The sequence below is a fragment of the Brachionichthys hirsutus genome, chromosome 19 (genome assembly GCF_040956055.1).
Source record: "Brachionichthys hirsutus isolate HB-005 chromosome 19, CSIRO-AGI_Bhir_v1, whole genome shotgun sequence".
In the NCBI taxonomy this organism is placed as follows: domain Eukaryota; kingdom Metazoa; phylum Chordata; class Actinopteri; order Lophiiformes; family Brachionichthyidae; genus Brachionichthys; species Brachionichthys hirsutus.
In genome coordinates, this window is record NC_090915.1 from 11242683 (window position 1) to 11262443 (window position 19761).

Below are 19761 nucleotides of genomic sequence, written 5' to 3' on the forward strand. Positions count from 1 at the left end.
AGATATAAAAAATATATATGTTGTATCAAAGAATAAAACTGTTGCAAGTATTCTCATGTTTTACAGTGGATGCAACTAAATGAGCTGATTCTAAAAGGCTTAAATATCAGAAGTGAAGGCCGTTTAAAACTGAACGTACCCAAATATATTGTTGTATCCTGTGAAGCTGCTGAAGCGGATAGTTTCCCTGCTTTGATTCGTTACGTTTCCTCCTTGGTGTGAGGTTTCCCCGAGGCGGGTGGAGGAGGGATGTGCAGTTTGAGAGGTGATGTTGTACAATTATATATCACTCAACCTGCAATATATATAAATACACTGATCAGAGGGGAGTCCCGCTGCTCATTTGTGATGTTTGTATATTCAGTAGCATGCTTGGACTTGTGTGTGTTTTTAAGCAGTGTGGGTTTTCTGACTGAAATCAATACGCTTCTTCAAACCTTCTTTTTGATTATTGAAATTGGTTTTGAAACACTTCACAGCTCAGTGGTTCATATTTAAAATGGCCGATCCCAGTTTATGAGGTGAACCATGGTGTTTTGACTGATGCCAAACACTTTGAAACTAGATCTGCTTCCAGAGTATTTGATACTCCAAGCAGATATTTGTGGTTACGTATTGGTTTAAAAAAAAAAAAAAGATTCTCTGCAGAAAGCCAGAATCATCTCTCCTCCAGCTGCTGAGACGCAACACATCTCTAGACAAAAGTCATGTTTTATTGTCAAAAAGGTCATTGCTTGCTGATATTTAATGACTAATCTTAAAAAAAAGGGTCCGGTTGTATTTCAGTATTGTATCCTGTCAGAATAAGTCTTATCTTTGGTTAGTAATGATGTGTAACTGTATTGTGTATCTGCCATGCGTTGCTGTTTTAGTGTCTCGCTGTTGACGGTGACTTTGTAGTAGTGATACTTTTCCTTTAAATACCGCCGTGTTTGTGATGCTTTAGCTGTAGCTGTTAGTCCTGAACTGAGAAAAACAACTGATCGTCTATCTTTTCTTTATCTGCATTCTCTGTTGCAATTGTAAAACCCTCCGGTGGTGAATGGCTTTGCTAAAAAACAACAACTTTTATTTCCCCCTCCAGCCCTCTTTCCTGGACAAACATGTTGTATATTGCACTATAATGCATTTTATGTGATGCAAATGCTTGACTTTCTGTTTATTTTTTGTTCCTATTATAATTTACTGTTGTATAGCATTCAAATCATTTTATTTTATTTTTTATCAAAATTATGTACCGCATAAAAAATGAGAAAATAAACATTAGCGAGCTTGAAGCTGTATAAATTCCCAGGACTGTATGTTTGCAAGTGTTTAAGCACAAACAATACTTCCATGTGTACCTAAAATGTAGTGCGGCTGTCTAATAATAAATTGGATTCCATAACAATAAAGACTCGGCTCTTTCTTTGTGATTGGTTATTTTTTTAATGGAAGCCTTTCTGAACTGGTAAATATAAAATATTTGAAATAAATATCAAAATATGACACGACCTCAAACCATTAACACTCCAGATCATTTGACTCTCTCCGTTTTCAGGTGAGAGGTTTTGTTCTCTGCCTGGGAGGGGAGGGCGGTCTCTCGTCAGCGGCTCGTCTCATTGGTTCCTCCTCAACTCTTCTTCCTCTGCTGACGTCTCTCAGTCTCTGCCCAGACCTGAGCGATGGCAGAAGACTGAATGACCTCAAGCTAATCTTAAAACACAGCTAAATAGCTAGCTCTGCGCTGGAGCTTCTCTCTGCTCGGTGTCGCTGTAGATTAAAGAACCAACCCGATGTGAGCTGCAGAGGTTCTGCTGCGCGGATGGTTCTTCTGATCTGAGCTCAGGGGACTATGAGGCAACACATCTCTCAGAAATAGTTCCAATCTCTTCTTCAGTTTAATCACCTCGTCCTGCAGCGTCAGGATCGTGTTACTGTAAAACACAACACACACAAAACGGAGTTCAAAATCACATGAAACCGTCCAGCGTGGAGTCACGTTTGTATTTAACACGTGTGTTTTACGCGTTACAAGAGCAAGCAAGGCAAGGAAAGACTTCCATGTGTCAGGCAGAAACCTTGGACAGAACCCAAGGCTCATGCTGGGCGGCCATCTGTCTGGAGCGGTTGGGTTGAGAAGGAGAGCGAGAGACAGCGGTAGAAAGGCCGAGAGACAAGGACAGAGACAAGGACAGGTAGGAGGAGAGTCAGACACAAAGAGAGTCTCATCATCCGGTTCATGGGACGGCTCCTGTGCTCCGCTGAGACATTATTAGTCCACATGTCTCATTGAAAAGGGACGAGAGACGTTCAGATATACTGAAACATGTGTTTCTTAGGGGTGATATGTTCACGTGAAGGCAGGCCTTCGTCTTCCTCACCTCACCGATGTCAAATGGTGGGAAGGTCTGAGAGCCACTGCAGGACAGCTGCTGCTCCCTGATTTGACGAGCCTCCTGTCAATCTCCCGATGGCCAGCCCCCTAGATCAATAACACACATTCATTTATTCTGTGCTGTATCCATCCATCTGGTGCTTGTATGACTAATGCCGTTTCCTTTGTGGAATCAATACAAGATATTTGCGACTAAGCTTCATATTGAATCAATAATAATAATGGTAATAATCAATAAGCATCATTCACGTGGGCCAACTGTTTTCAGAAAGATCAATAAAGCGAAATATCAGAGTGTGATTTTACAGTACCTGAGGGAGAGTCACCTCCTCCACCTCGGGGGGGGCAGACGTAGGGGTGAGGTGAGGAGGTGGAGAGGGAGGAACCCCATAGGAGGCCTGCTCCTCCTGCTCCTCCTGCTCCTCCTGCTCGTGAGGCGCCTGCTCCTCCTGCTCCTCCTGCTCCTCCTGCTCCTCCTGCTCCTCCTGCTCGTGAGGCGCCTGCTCCTCCTGCTCCTCCTGCTCCTCCTGCTCGTGAGGAGCCTGCTCCTTCAGCTCCTCTAAATGCTGATTTAACAAAAAGATGGTCCCCTCCAGCGCCCTGGAAGAGCATGACCCGACAGCAGAAGCCACTGAGCGCTCATGAATGGCGAGCGTTAAACGTCCCCCCCCCCCCCCCCCCCCTCACCTGTCAGGGTCAAACCGGCCGGCTTGATGCTTTTTCCACGCCGTCAGGTATCCCTGCTCCATCGATCCAAGTGCCTCGCCGAGCTGTGACAGGCCCTGCGACGAGCGCCCATCCCATCATTCAGAATACGAGGAGGGTGTTTTGAGTTCTGCCTCTAATCAGCTCTTACCTTCTCCTGCTGAACCGGCCTCAGAGCCTCCTTCTGCAGGAGATCCTCAAAGGTTTGCAGCTGAGGGAAGGAAACCGAGGCGGTTACACCTCGCTGCTCTCCCCCCTCACCTCTTCCGTCCCTGCTGGTAGATTTAAAAGACGCCATTTCACCTGCTGGAGGAAGTGGTCGGCCTGGTCGTGGAGGATCCTGTCCGGCTGTAGAACCGCCCGAGGATCCGGAGCGGCTGCGGCTGAGCTTTCTCTTCCTTTGACAGACAGAACAGCTACGTGATAAAACATTGGTGATTTGTGAAAGCCAGGCGGCCTGATGATTTGATGAGTATTCCAGGAATGTGATCGGAGCATTCATACATCGGTTTTTATCACACGTGACGCATGAAAGAGGGAACGAACCGGCTGGACGCACCCTGATGAGCGCCGTGTGTGTCTGCATGAAGAGAGTTGCTCTCTGCTTTTTTCATCTGGGGGGGGACACACAAAACAAAACAAGTTCGATACCTTGAATTAAACGCTTCTAGATTTACAGGTCTATATATTTTATCGTTAGTTTTTTTTTTTACTGAGGCCTTCAGACGCTGCTCATCGTTGTCGTTCTCGATGTCAGCTTTCTCAATCAACAACCTCACGCAGTTCTCCTGCAGGGACGGGACAGACGGAGGAAGCGAGAAGGACGGCAGACAGTAAACGCTGTGAGGAGGAGGTGACGTGAAGCCGAGGGCAGAAACAGCCGTACAGCCAGCGTTATGGGACCGTACCTCTATTTGATCCATTTCTTCCAACTCAGAGGGGGAAAATGAACGGGTGGGTGGAGGAAGTGGAGGGGAGGAGGCAGGAGGAAGAACCTCGCAGGTGGGCTCCACCCTCTCCTTCAGCTTCTTCAAAAGCTGATCAAACTGTAAGATCAGCGCCTCCAGCTCCCTGACAGGAGCACAAACACGATGAAAACAAAAGTGCAGCTCCGGCCCGCTCATCCGGACATCGTCCTCACCGTTCCGGGTCGGACTGGCTCGTTTGCACCTTCTCCCTTGCTTCCAGGTAGGACTTTGCCAACGCGCCGAGCGTCTCAGCAAGCTGCGAAAGGCCCTGCAGAGGAAGGTCCTTCATCGGTCCGAACGCCAGCTGCCTTTTAAAAGTGATTCTTTCTCACAATTATGACTCGAACCCATCCGAACCTTCAGCCGTTCAGCAGAGTTTAGCTTCTCGTGTTTTAGCAGATCCTCAAACGTCTCCAGCTTGAACAAAGAACCCCACGACGGTTACGTCTGCATCCTGGAGTGAATCTGCAAGCGCTGACGGTTTGACTACCTGCTGGAGGAAGTGGGCGGCCTGGTGGTAGGGGCTCTGCGCCGGCTGCTGTCCTGCCTGAGGAGCAAGGCGTCAATACAGTAAATTGGGATGATGCCTTAGCGACGTTGCTCATCGGCCTCGTGGAGTCCAGAAACAGATTCAGCTGGTTAGACATCGCCATGGTAACATAGTTCACGTTCAGGTTTTGCTATTTCAGGAATTTGTTTGTCCTTTTTGCGGACTGTTTACAAATCCTCACAAATCATCGCAGCGATTCTGATGATGGGGAAATATTCAATCACACCTTCTCTATCGATCCCACAGAGAGTGACTTCATTGACGGAGGTCCGAATAGATCCGGTTCACAAAGGGCTGATAGCGCCTCCTCATACTCCTCGGGTAGCGGCTCCAGGGTCATGCTGGACCCTCTTTGTCCTCGGTCGGACTGTCGGCGGTTCAGAGCAGACTAGCTGAAGAATCGAGCGAGGCCTTTGTGGAGGAGGCCGTTTTTACACAACGCTCCGGCTTGGACTCCAGACAAATTCATCTGTTTTCAGCTCAAATTGGAATAACGTCGTGTTTCTTTTGACGATTTTAGCTGTGTCAATGCAAATATAATTTCCCCAGGGTCTGGTCTTTTTAATTTTCAACTTAATACATTATATCAAAATATTAGTCCCTGAAAATGAAGGATCTGCCTGAATGTACAGTTTGACTAGAATACAAAAAACTAACTAACTAACTACGGTAGTAAATAACTAACTAACTAAGACAAATCAAGGACCGACTGCAGTGAGAAACAAAACATTGCACATGCACACGTGGTGAGTTGTATTCTATACACAAACCACACACACCGGGGTAAGAGATGGAAGAATAAATGTGCAGCAGGTCGGTTTTTAAGAAGTATAAATAGCTGCCATCCTCCAAGACAATACAAGAAGCACAAGCTCCAATCATTAAATTACAATCGTTTTAGGATGCTCCTCCATACCTGGGCGATAAGCAGGGCTGCCCTCTGCCGGTCGGGGGTGGAGGCGCCATGAGAGAGAATCACTGAGAGGAAAGATGGACACGGTTAAAAGCAGGAAAAGCACAATATTGTTTTTAAATCCATGGAAGCAGTGGATGTAATATGGATGCTAACGTTTCCTTATTTTACACATTTAACTAAATAAACCATCAATCATCCATCTTGCTTAAAGAGTGAACGCAGCTAGCCGATTATAGAAGATTAGCAACTAACGTCCTGTGTTTCCAGTGGACATCCTGTCTCTCCGCGTGTCCAGTGGGACCCAGCTGATCTGACTGGTTGCCTAGCAACGCCAACCGCAACACCAACAACAGCAACGCATATTGGACAAAAAAAAAAGTATTTCTACAGAAATGTACGGATCCCGCTGGCAAAGAGAGAAAGAGTGTTCTCCATCATAGCCGTCCAGCAGCTCCCAGACAGAGCAGACATTGATCAGACATTGATCAGACATTGATCACTTATTGGAAAATAGAGTGGTGCTAAAAATCCTTATTACATGTCGTGTAACATGAAGTAAAATAATGTTTCTGTTCTTATGGCAGCAGCCTCTAATCGTTATTATTGATCCTCTGTTGTGAATGAATGAACTCATGGATCACCGGTGCGTGCCGACGGGCTTTGTGCGTCGCTAATCCGCTCTGACGTCACGGCGCAAAAGGCGGGGCCGAGTTCTCCACTAATCTTATCAGACCAAGCTGTCAGCCGAGCCGAGCCGAGCCGAGCCGAGCGGGCACGGGATCTGGGGCAATGTTTACTGCGGCACTCGGACCCGGACCCGGACTCGGACCCGGACCCGGACCCGGACCCCCCCCTCCGACATGCAGGTGAATAATTAATGTCCGGCAGCCGGTGAACGGAACCGGGGCGGAATGGGTTCTGTTGTTTTTGATGATGGCGGATCGGACACCTGATCAAAGGAGGCGTTTCTACCGTGAACGTTTTAAAATGGATGTCAGGCATCGAGACGCAACGAAATACGTGATTCCTGGGATGCGCGAGCGACACGCACCGTGGGGAGCAGCCTCCGTGGGGAGCAGCCTCCGTGGGGAGCAGCAGCCTCCGTGGGGAGCAGCCTCCGTGGGGAGCAGCCTCCGTGGGGAGCAGCAGCCTCCGTGGGGAGCAGCAGCCTCCGTGGGGAGCAGCAGCCTCCGTGGGGAGCAGCAGCCTCCGTGGGGAGCAGCAGCCTCCGTGGGGAGCAGCAGCCTCCGTGGGGAGCAGCAGCCTCCGTGGGGAGCAGCAGCCTCCGTGGGGAGCAGCAGCCTCCGTGGGGAGCAGCAGCCTCCGTGGGGAGCAGCAGCCTCCGTGGGGAGCAGCAGCCTCCGTGGGGAGCAGCCTCCGTGGGGAGCAGCAGCCTCCGTGGGGAGCAGCCTCCGTGGGGAGCAGCAGCCTCCGTGGGGAGCAGCCTCCGTGGGGAGCAGCAGCCTCCGTGGGGAGCAGCCTCCGTGGGGAGCAGCCTCCGTGGGGAGCAGCCTCCGTGGGGAGCAGCCTCCGTGGGGAGCAGCCTCCGTGGGGAGCAGCAGCCTCCGTGGGGAGCAGCAGCCTCCGTGGGGAGCAGCAGCCTCCGTGGGGAGCAGCAGCCTCCGTGGGGAGCAGCAGCCTCCGTGGGGAGCAGCCTCCGTGGGGAGCAGCAGCCTCCGTGGGGAGCAGCAGCCTCCGTGGGGAGCAGCCTCCGTGGGGAGCAGCCTCCGTGGGGAGCAGCAGCCTCCGTGGGGAGCAGCAGCCTCCGTGGGGAGCAGCCTCCGTGGGGAGCAGCAGCCTCCGTGGGGAGCAGCAGCCTCCGTGGGGAGCAGCCTCCGTGGGGAGCAGCAGCCTCCGTGGGGAGCAGCCTCCGTGGGGAGCAGCCTCCGTGGGGAGCAGCCTCCGTGGGGAGCAGCCTCTGTGGGGAGCAGCACATGTATAAATGTATATGCATAGCAACGGTGAATTGGAGTCGATGTGTGTTTTTAACTCATATTTGAATCCATAAATAGGGTTTTCAAATGTAAATGTTTTTCCTGACCTCATTCTGGATCAGATCCAGAAGACATTTTGCGTGGGAGTTCACATCCGACCCCTTTGTGTGATTTTAGGTATTGAATGCACATTTTTCAAGACACAATTAATTTTTTTAAAAGAAGCCTCCATTATAAATAAATGTAATTTCTTTGTATCCAGACGGGTATCTGGATCGCTCTCTAGATGTAATGAGATCTAAGTGAGACCAAGACCCATCTTCAGATTTCTTTCTTCATCAAGATCCACCGGCGGTTTTTCCATCGTCCTGCTAACAGACGGACAAACATGGCCTCCTTGGTGGCGGTACAGCAAATGGCATTCCAACTAGCTTATTTCTTTCTTACACCTCGACCTGCTCTGGCTAGATGTAGATCATCATCTCCAACGCTATTGATAAGGTGTTTTCACGCGTTGGGAATGCGTCTCTGTTTGATTTGTATTTATATCATACATCTAGGGGCAGATCGGGACGTTCTTTAACAGCTGATACAAAGATGCTTGTCTGGGAGGGACTGCTTGCTAGCGGAAACGCTCCTCTACCGCTTCGTAACTCACGTTCTCTAGCCTCTATCCGCTATGACGTAGACTAGCGCCCCCTAGGGATCCTGGTCATTTCTAAAGTTACAGCTTTGATGTTCGACACGTTCAACAGCATGGCAGCCCTACTAAATAGTGCCGCACACAATTACCAGTGGCCATTACAAGCAAACGTGTGTGTTGTTGTCAGTGGCTGCTCGAGTTAATGGGCTAGTAACCCCGCCCCCCCTCGCCCCGCCCCGCCCCGCCCCGCCCCGCCCCGCCCCACAGCTTTCACTGCAGCCTGACAGATGGAAGTGCAACGCTTAGTTCACAGTTCTGCAGGTCTTTACTTTTCATTGCAGGGTTACCAGGGCCATCTGTGATCTGGATCTGGACCCCCCCCCCCCCGAGTCACCCAGCCGTTGCCATCTAGTCCCAAAGTCCCTGCAAGGAGGATCCATCCTCCAGCTGCATCTGTTCCGTGCTAAACCGTTGTGGTTTTGTGCTCAGATTACAGGAGCACCATTAACCTTTAACCTCCGCTGTTCTCTCCATCTGTGGATTTGATTTTTACCCTCGCCGAACACAAGCAAGGTTCTGTCCGTGGCTCGTTCCTCCCCGATAATGGTGTTGATCCGGATCTGGATCCAGATTCTAGAATTGTTTCAAAGGATTCTTTAACATTGCGAGATAGGGCACTTTTTGACATTTTTCTTAATTTCTTCAAAACGCATGGCGGTATGGATCTGAAAGAAATCACACATAAGTACTCCTTAAAGGTCTATGACCAGGACTAATTTCAGCCGGATCCGGATCCCAATCCGGATCTGAGAGCTAATTTTTGTTTTTCAGGAGTCTATCCTGACCTCAATTCTGCAGCTAGAGACTTCAGATTTGGTGTGAACACTCATAGTTCATTCTAGTTTCATATATGTTACAGTTGTAGTTGTATCTTTTCCCATTCCGGAGCAGCAAGCTAGAACAGGTTTGGCCCCTCTGATCCGGTCACATAAGATCGAATAGTTGGAGGCGAGGGTCTGCAATCTCTGATTGTCTTTCTAGTTACGTTTAGAATTGATCCATCTGCACATAAACACAACACCAGAAAACGTTCTGGTGCCTTTTAATCCACTCCTTAGTTTTCTTTCTTAAAATATTTACTTGTCATAATTAGTAAAAAAAAAACACTTTTAATAAGTCAGATCCCTAACCATGGAAACAGTTTCCCGTTGTCTTTGAAGTTGTTGTTTATTTTGTTTGATAATAATCTCGCTAGAAAACTACGATGTACTTTTCACCTGCCATGTTTATTTGAGGAGTCGTTCAGATGCTCGGTACGCAGGAAGCACGCTGTCCACATGTCTCACTGCACACTCACACATTCTTCTGCTCACTTTCAATCAGGATTGATTTGATGATTGATTGATTGATTAAAGTCAGAAAGGCAGCTTCAGTGAAATGTATGCACAATAAATGATGAGCGATGCTCTTAAGCTTTTCACATAGGGAGCTCCGGACTCCGTTTAAATCAGATTATACATTTGTCCTTATCGTGGCCATGCTAGTGCAATGACATTCTCGTGTTCTTTTTCAGTTTGAATAGGACACGGTGAGGCCTAAGAAAGAGAGATCACTGGCATTCACCCTGATAGCCTTGTCATATTAAATAAATATCCAAACTGTGGTTCTTATTTATTATTCAGCTCGCTGCCCTACACGTCTCCGTCTGTCAACTCCTATCTGAGACTGGAGAGATGTCCCTCCTTGTCCTTCTGCCAGCTGATGGTGGATGGATGAGATGGCTCAGATTAAAGTGCTCAGATGAATCCGGAGCATTTAGATATTTGCTATGAGCATTATAGCATCTGCATTCACCTCACAATCTAGAGCCTTCTTTCTCTTTTACTCTGTTTGCAGTTGTTTTCTTAGTATTAGGTAAAAAGATGTGCGCTTTACTGCGCTGCATTGAAGAGTATCCCCTGTATAATTAGATACCTCTCAGTCTGAAATGTGACGATAGAATTCTGTAGCTGTCGCACAATTTATAGATTTCTTTACTAATTTCTGAAATCAGTCCCGAATTGCTTGTTTTCTCAGAACAAAAGTCCAAAACCAAAAATAATCATCTGTCAAAATCTATTTGGACAGAAAAATTGAACAATGGAAAAGGGGAACATGCTCACATTTAAGTCTTGCTTGCCATTTCTGCAACCTTAATGATGACGGTGATTAAATTATCATCCAGATGCTGGGTGCGTTGGATTCGTTTGAGTCTGTGAAAGTGTGGATGATCAGCATCCAGGCCTCATGAGGTTTCTGTTTTACATGAATGAATGAATGAATGAACGTAGGTGGACAAAAAAAAGGGGGGGGGTTGATCCGGAGAGAGTCGTGATGACTCTCTCCGTTTCTGTCCCCCTGAAAGGTGTATTTTTAGGGCCGTTTTGAAGGAGGCCAAAGAGGTGCATGTTTTGAGGGCAGGAGTCAAACAGTTCCACCCTTGGGGGGCAGTATTATAAAAAGATGATTTACCCATGTTAGTCCTATAGGAGGGGGTAATCAGGTTGTTGTTTGAGCTCCCTCTAGTGTTGTGGCTGTGGGTGTCACTAAATCTGTGGAGGTGTTTATTCAGGTATGCAGGGATTGAGGGGACTGAGGGCAGAGCTGCGTTGACTATTTTAAATGCCAATCCCATTTTGAGCTGTTTAACCCTGTCTGCTACCCTGAGCCATTTTAGGCTAGCAAAATGTCCAGGAAGAAGGGGGCTCATGGGCCCCAGATTGAGGAGTAGCCGAATCAGTTTGTTTTGGAAGGTTTGGAGCCTGGTTTTCAGGGACACTTTGATGTTTGAATACCAGGAGGTGCTAGCATGCAAGTGTGATTCACAGTCCACCCTGTTTCCGTCACTCCCAGGCTGTGCTATGAGGATTTTCTGGGACACGAGATGTTCTAAAAATTGGATTAAACGGCAACCATGAGCCACAACTCCCAGGGAGGAGCGTCTGGGGGAGCGTGCGAGGAGCACACGGTGCCTCCGAGGAGCGGGCAGCTCGATGGGGCGACACCGGGGGATCCTCCCGTGCGTCGGTCCTGGAGGCCGTGCCAAATGCTCAGTCAGGAGGGGGAACCAGATTTCCATCATCACCAGCACCCGCAGAGAGGCCGCGGAGCACCTCGGCATCGACGGCGACCTCCATCAGGGCCGGGCCAAAGGCCCGCGCAGAGCTCCGGTCAGATCCCAGCAATGGCTGCTGGTACGGAGAGTCAAGACGCCGAGCCGCGGCCTGTCCAGCAACCCCGTCCTGCTGTCGCCCGCTATCGGCGTCATGGCGACCCCAACCCTAGAGTCAGAGGTCACAGGCGGAGGCAGCAGGTTGGGGAGGTTCAGAGCTCCCCAGCTGTTGCAGATAATAAAGAGGTTTCATTGGAGGTGCAGACGCAGCAAACATCCTCCACTGGTCCCGTAATGAACCAATCACAGGACAGGGACTCCCCTCATCAGACTCTGGTTGCTGTCGTCACCCCCACCCACCTTCCAGCGGGTCGTTTAACCCTAAGCCTGTCCCCTCACCCTGGACACTCGCCCACCGGGGAGAAGGAGAACATCCAGGGGTGCAAAGGTGAGAGTGAAGCGGACCTGGAGGAAGTTAAGAAGGACGAAGAACAACAACAGCAGCAGCGGGCGGATGGCGACGGCGGTCGCCACCCGACCGCGCCTCGCTCCAGCTGCAGCCACGAGGACGCGCAGGCACCCGGTGATGGAGCAGAGAAGGTGGAGGTGAATCAGGGAGCAGCTCAGGGAAGGGACATCACTGACCTCTGCTCCGACACGGAGAGCGCTGCCTCGCTCAGCATGGATGGACCGCTCCACAGCCCGCCGCCACTCCATTCGCCGACTCCCCCTTCGTCCCCTGACCTCCCAAACCTCCCCCAGCTCCACCACTTCAGCGAGGACACGAGTTTCAGCCCTCTGCCTGACAATGACCTGCTACCTGAAGATGATGATGATGATGAGGAGGATTGTGCTGAATCGTGCTCACTATCTCACTTCAGTTCCTGCTCCGAAGCGGATCCAAAAGCCTATTCAGCCTTCTATTCAGAGTCCCACCAAAAGCCACACTCTGAGCCCGTCGACGAGGCAAAGTCACACCCCACGTCTTTCCCTGAGCCCCTTAGGACCTCCTACCCTGAGTTAACCAGAGAAGCTCACAGGCCACCTGGTTGGAGGGCGGAGCCCAGTGAGGTCCGGCTGGAGTCTCGCCAAGAACCCCCTACCAACCATAAACACGGGAATGTACCAAAAGGACCCCCGTCCTCTCATCATGTCTCAAGGCGGGGCAGAGATGGAGCTTCCCGTCACTCCCCTCCGGACCGCTCTGTCGGCTGCCGCCTTCACCACTACGACGGGAAGTCTGACGGTGAAGACGGCGCCGATCAAAGTCCTGTTCACACAAGTCACAGGCAGACCCACAGACGGGCAGGAACACAGGCCAAAAGCCCCACGTCTGGGAAGACCAGCTCGGGCCCGGCCCAGGGGGGGCAGACCAGCTCGGGCCCGGCCCAGGGGGGGCAGACCAGCTCGGGCCCGGCCCAGGAGGGGCAGACCAGCTCGGGCCCGGCCCAGGAGGGGCAGACCAGCTCGGGCCCGGCCCAGGAGGGGCAGAACACGGTGCGTCCGCAAGACGAGGAAGGCTCAAGGGTTCCGGGAGACGCCATTACCCTGGCAATCAAAGACATCAAGGAAGCGATTGAGGAAGTGAAGACGAAGACCGTTCGCTCCCCCTACACACCTGACAAGCCCGCCGAACCCATTTGGGTGATGAGGCAGGAGTTCAGCCCCACAGAGGACGGACCCCCCCTGCAGACCACCGCCGGCCACGTGAGTCTGACTTCACTCCCCATGAACGGTCACTGCGTTCTGTCAAATCGTTCTACAGCCGCAGCGCCACAATTCTACCGCTATAACCAATTTAGCTTTCGGGCGGGGTGGTGGTGCAATGGTTAGCACTGTCGACTCGCAGCAATTCCAGCAGACCTATGACCTGTATTTTGGACAGGCGGTTGATGACGAGACGATTATGATCGTCTTGTCCTAAAGAAGATGAATGAATGAATGAACGAATGAAGGATGAATGAATGAATGAACGAATGAAGGATGAATGAATGAATGAACGAATGAGGGATGAATGAATGAATGAATGAAGGATGAATGAATGAATGAATGAATGAGGATGAATGAATGAGGATGAATGAATGAATGAATGAATGAATGAAGGATGAATGAACGAACGAAGGATGAATGAATGAATGAATGAAGGATGAATGAACGAACGAAGGATGAATGAATGAATGAATGAATGAATGAAGGATGAATGAATGAATGAATGAAGGATGAAGGATGAATGAATGAAGGATGAATGAATGAATGAAGGATGAATGAATGAATGAATGAATGAGAATGAATGAATGAATGAATGAATGAAGGATGAATGAATGAATGAATGAAGGATGAAGTTAGCTTCTATTGCTAAAGATTTGCGACCACGGCTCATTTCATTTATTGTCGGATTAAATCCTGATTTCGTTGTTGAGAGGAGCGAGTTTTTAAAAGACTTTTACTTTCCCCGTTTGCTTCCTCCAGTCTTCACCTCACACCCCCTCCGATTCGGAGTCTCCGCCCCGCTATGCCTCACTTCCTGCCCAGGAGCCGGTCGATGAGTCAGCCAGATCCCTCCATCCTCCACACGACCACAGCCAGCATCCAGGGCAGAGGGACGCCGCCGCGCCTCATGCACACCAGGCCCCGCCTCCTCCACAGCAGCCATCGCTCCCGGAGGTGCCAGTTTCAGATAAACACTCAGAAGTTTTCTTTAGTGTCAAAGTCATCCAGTGACAGTTGTCTGCGTCGCCATGGGGACATCTGCAAATAAGAACCTCCAACAGAAAATTGAGCGTCGTTTTAATGCTGGCAAAAAAATGAATGAGATCCAGGTACGTTGCAGACTGCAGTGCTTCTCGCTGAATCTACAACAGAATGGTGTTCCAGGTGTTCAGCCACCTCTCCCGTGGCCACGCCCACACTGCAAGACAAGGAAAAACGGTGTCAGAGAAGCGTCGAACACAGGCGACATGGTGAATTTAGTTTTTCTCTTTTCTGCTTTCTCAGATTCGCAGAACTCTTCCTGAGTTTCCAACGTTCGTGGACGGTAAATGGACTTCCTCCACCTTTAATTTCTATCCTGCTCGGCTGCATTTTTATTTCTCAAAAATGTCCTGAAATTTCAGACGCTTCTTCCCGTTTGAACAGATGATATCTTCCTATTCTGAATGTGCCTAACGAGTGCGTTTGATTGGTGCAGTGCCCGGACCGTGTGACCCTGAAGACCTTGTTGATGGCATCATCTTTGCAGCGACCTACCTGGGCTGCACCCACCTGCTGTCGGAGAGGACGCCCACAAAGAGCGCCCGCATGCAGCAGGCACAGGAGGCCATGAGCCGAGTCCGGGTGAGCTTGATTTCATTCTGGAGTCAAAAGGTCAAAGATATTCATTCAACATCCAAATGTTTCTGCTTGCATTCGGGAACGGTGTCTGACGTGATGCAGCCCAGATTCAACTGTTTTATAGGAAAAGCCTCAGTCTATAGTACAGATGATTTATTTAAATTACAAAACGGGGCCATAAGGATCGTTAATAAAGATGGATATTATTAACGTAATAATAAAATATTAGAATTTCTTTAAACTACGGGAAGGTTTTTACCATCAAAGAGGTCTATTTATGTATTTATTACTTATTTACGTAAGAGCCAATGTGAAGTCCAGATGTGTTCCAGCTGTTGGTGTCAAGCTATGGAATAGACTAAAATATTAATTTCCTGTACTGATTTTTATTGGCTAGCTTGATGTAGTGATAAGCTGATTCAGTTCATCAGCACACTGAATAAGGAAATATATAAGGAAAAGGCAAATATATGATTGGATTAGTTTCTACTGTACTGATTTAAATGCATCAATCAACCAAGTAAACCATTCATTCATTCATTCATCCATTCATTCATTATTAAAGTAGTAATAATTAGCACGTATAACAAACATCAGGGCGCTCACAGATCATATCTGCTGCTTTTAGACGGCGGCATCGGTGATGTAACTGAAGCGGTTGGAACGTCCTCGGGTTGCTGCTCCGTGTTGCATAAAGTCTCCATCGAGGCCGTGGAGCCTGGAGAACGCACCAATGGCAGCGCACGAGGGTGCAGCGGTACTTAGAAACGTCAAACACAAGAGGGCGTTAGTCGTTTAATGCGCTCTGATTCATATTTTTAGAGGCGTAGCAGTACATGAAGACGTTTTAGTTCCAGCTCTTCCTGTGAGGCAGCTCTGTTCCTGTTTCTGATGATGATGATGAATATATTTATCAGATAGAATGTTAGCGTACAAGTACAGTCACACAGTAGCATGTATTACAGTACGAATACAGTCAAATTGTAATTTATTGTAATTTATGTAATCTATTTGTACTGTAATACATGCTACTGTGTGACTGTATTTGTACTGTAATACATGCTACTGTGTGACTGTACTTACATTCTATCTAATAAATATATTCATCATCATCAAACATCCTGTCTAAGAGGAGCATTTCTAAAAAGCCCTTGCGGTCTTGTTTCCGTTGAAAGTCCTTCGTACATAAATCATCGACATTTAACAATACCAATAAAATAAAACCAAAATTCAATAACTCAATTGATGCAAAATAACATTAGAAAAATAAAAAAATAAAAAATAATTTACCCCACAGATGCAAACTTACAATAAATCACACCACAGATGTAAAATGACAATGAATGACAATAAATTACATAAATTACAATAAATTACCAAGACACTTAATATGTGCAACGTAGGTGGACAAAAAAAAAGGGGGGGGGGGGGTTGATCCGGAGAGAGTCGTGATGACTATCTCCGTTTCTGTCCCCCTGAAAGGTGTATTTTTAGGGCCGTTTTGAAGGAGGCCAAAGAGGTGCGTGAGGTTCTGAGGTTTAAATGGGTCCTACCTGCATGCGTGGTGACTTTGCTGCAGGTAAATATTCAGGACGTAGCTTGTACCATTGAGGGTCTCAATCGAGCAAACGGCGGATGAGGCTCGAACCCCCACCACGAGGCGGCCGCTCGTCCTCGGGGCCGATTGTCACATTGATGGAGGCGAAACCTTTGACAGCGTTTGCTGCGACGGCCTCCGGCTGCCTGCTGTTGTCAGATGTGATGGACAGTAGCGATGTCCCCCCCCCCCCCCCCACACACACACACTCTGATTGGAGACGGTCTCCGGGGAAGCAGCGTTGTCTCTTGCTATTGTCCTGATTCGTCTCGTCTCTCTGATCTCTGCAGGCGGCTCAGAAGCAGGCGAAGAACAGGAAGAAGGTTGGTTGGTTTACGGTCGTATGTTAACTCCGACGCTAATGTCCCACCGAGGAGATGGACTTATTATTGAATATGTCCTCCGTCTGCTGAACATCCCGACGGCGTGCAGAGCCCCGACGGCGAGGCTCCGTCCACCGCAGAGGTCGATTTGTTCATGTCCACGCAGAGGATCAGAGTCCTCAATGCAGACACGCAGGTAGGAGACGACGGTCTCTCGGTTCTCCGTCGCGCTGCGGCGTCCTCAGAGCAGCAGCACGTCTCATGTCTGGCCACCAGGAGTCTCTAATGGACCTGCCGCTGAGGACCGTCTCCTACATCGCCGACATCGGTAACATGGTGGTGCTGATGGCCCGGGGGAAGATGGTGCGCTCCCGCAGCGCGCAGGAACAGCTGGATCGCACGGCGGAGCAGACCAGCGTCGCCCACGACGACAGGCGGCTGTACCGGATGATCTGCCACGTCTTCGAGTCCGAGGACGTGAGTCCCCGATTGTTCCTTCATTCACCTCCGGTTCACCAGCCCGTCCCGGCTGGAGACTCGAGAATCGCACCTCACATAATTCCCTGCTCCGCCCCTTTGTGCACGGCTGAGCCAAAATGCTCCGGGAACAGAGATGCTAAACATTAGCGTCATTCCTCACCCTCATCTTCCTCAGGCCCAGCTCATCGCTCAGTCGATTGGCCAGTCCTTCAGCGTCGCCTACCAGGAGTTCCTCAGGGCCAACGGCATCGAGCCGGAGGATCTGAGCCAGAGGGAGTACAGCGACCTCCTCAGCACCCAGGACATGTACAACGACGACCTCATCCACTTCTCCAAGTCAGAGAACTGCAAGGACGTAAGCGCGGGGGGGGGGGGGGGGGGGGGTACTCGGGTACTCCACGGCCTTCAAAGACGATTTCTGCCGGTATTTAATCCAATAATCCACTTTACAACCCGATCAGACATTTGACGTTGAGCTCAGATCATATGAACAGAAGTGAGTCGATGTTTTCCCCCGGATGGTGCAGCTGCTTCTGAAGTCACAGCTGTGTGCCCCCCCCCCCCTCAGTGACCTCAGACCCGCCTCCCTCTGAGCGCCTGTGGGAAAACTATCACAGCCGGACGCGTCTCCTTGCAGGTTTACATCGAGAAGCAGAGGGGGGAGATCCTGGGCGTGGTGATCGTGGAGTCCGGCTGGGGGTCCATCCTCCCAACGGTCATCATCGCCAGCATGATGCATGCTGGTCCAGCTGAGAAGTCGGGTCGACTCAACACCGGAGACCAGATCATGACCGTAAACGGGACGAGTCTGGTGGGTTTACCTCTGAACACCTGCCAGAGCATCATCAAGGTGCGCCGCCGCCCTCAGACCAACAACCCACGAAGAAACGGACCCGGAAGATATAAACTCCGACCGCTAACCAGACTCTCCTTCCGCAGGGCCTCAAGTCTCAGTCCAGGATCAAGATGAACATCGTCAGGTGTCCCCCCGTTACCATGGTGCTCATCCGCAGGCCGGACCTCAGATACCAGCTGGGCTTCAGCGTCCAGAACGGCATTGTGAGCGTTTATTTGTGTTCCGATTTGAGACCAGATCCAGTCGTCTTCTTATAAAACTGCGTCCCCACAGATCTGCAGCCTGATGCGGGGAGGCATCGCAGAGAGAGGCGGCGTGCGTGTCGGTCACCGCATCATCGAGATCAACAGCCAGAGCGTCGTGGCGACGGCCCACGAGAAGATCGTTCAGATTCTGTCCAACGCCATGGGAGAGGTAGGCGGGTCCCACGCCTCACGCCTCACGTCCCACGCCCCACGCCTCACGTCCCACGCCTCACAGCCCACGCCTCACAGCCCACGTCCCACGCCCGCCCCACATCTCACGTCCCACGACTCACAGCCCACGTCCCACGCCTCACGTCCCACGCCCCACTTCCCACGCCCCACATCTCACGTCCCACGCCTCACGTCCCACGTCCCACGCCTCACGACTCACGTCCCACGCCTCACACCCCACGTCCCACGCATCACGTCCCACGCCTCACGTCCCACGCCCGCCCCACATCTCACGTCCCACGCCTCACGTCCCACGTCCCACGCATCACGTCCCACGTCCCACGCCTCACGTCCCACGCCTCACGTCCCACGCCCGCCCCACATCTCACGTCCCACGCCTCACGTCCCACGCCCGCCCCACATCTCACGCCTCACATCCCACGTCCCTGCTCCGCGCTCCCCCCTTCAATGTTTCACAATCTCTGTGGCTGTTGAGCTTCTAGTTTGAAATACCTGAAGGAAGTTCAGTTTTAATGAGTACTAAACACAGATTAAGAGTTTTGACAGGTACTGAAAATGCACTCTTTTTTAATCTGTTATTCCAGAAAAGCAGTGATTCGTGAATTATTTCAGACTGATTCCACTTTCAGTTTTCCTCTCTATCCTTTGCCTACTTGTGTGTGAGACCAGAGAAAAGCAAAAAAAAACCCCCAAAGCCATCGCAGTGGAAAACAACCGCCTCATATCAGATAGATCATTCTAAAGGAGGAAACGTTGCAAACTACAGAATCAATGTTGATGTTTACGAACCATTGTTTGAAGTGAAGGTTGGGTCGGCACCTTGAACCTCATTAACTTCCTGCTTCTGCTCCAGATCCACATGAAGACGATGCCTGCAGCGATGTACCGCCTGTTGACGGCACAGGAGCAGCCCGTCTACATCTGAACACGCCCCCAACCCACTCCTCACAGCCGATTGGACGCTTCACTCGCCTTAATCTGTACAGTGAACCGTCTGTGACAGCGGAAGCAGATTATCTGAGCTTTCATCGTAGGACCAAAGAGGCATTGTGGGTATTATCGTGCGTATCTAGGTGGCAAACAGAGTAAATGTTCCCTTTGGTAGTTCTATCTGAATGTACTCTAAACGTGGACCTATGAACTCAGCGATGAGGAACTTTGGAGCTGAATAAACTCAGACGGTGGCCAGCAGTCTGGTTGGTTTGTTTCAACACGAGTTACACTGAATGCTTTCAGCTGCAAACGTAGAAACTAAATTAGGCTTCAGTCACAAAATGTTTGATCTGGGAAACCGTCTCGTACACGGAGCAGGAAGCCTGCGATAGATGCTTAAATAGTCTCTTCACGGGACGTTTCTGAATCTGTAGTAGACCCAAGGTCACATGTGCAAGAGGATCGTTGTAAATACAGCTGTTTCACAAATATAGCAACCAAAATGCTCTCCTTTACTAATCCCCGGACTGCCTTAAAAAAGTGAAACTGTGGGATATACAT

The 19761-nt window shown here is 50.0% G+C and overlaps 1 protein-coding gene across 1 annotated transcript; it reads left to right on the top strand.

The window, feature by feature from the left end:
* Positions 1-11046: 11046 nt before the first annotated feature.
* On the top strand, positions 11047-19192 carry LOC137908410 (amyloid-beta A4 precursor protein-binding family A member 1-like). The gene is made up of 13 exons (XM_068752814.1): positions 11047-12575; positions 12681-12951; positions 13714-13908; positions 14239-14278; positions 14432-14577; positions 16462-16494; positions 16604-16690; positions 16771-16971; positions 17150-17329; positions 17612-17824; positions 17914-18033; positions 18104-18244; positions 19121-19192. Exons 1-13 carry the CDS (start codon positions 11047-11049, stop codon positions 19190-19192), a joined length of 3228 nt encoding a protein of 1075 aa, XP_068608915.1.
* The last annotated feature ends 569 nt before the right edge of the window (positions 19193-19761 follow it).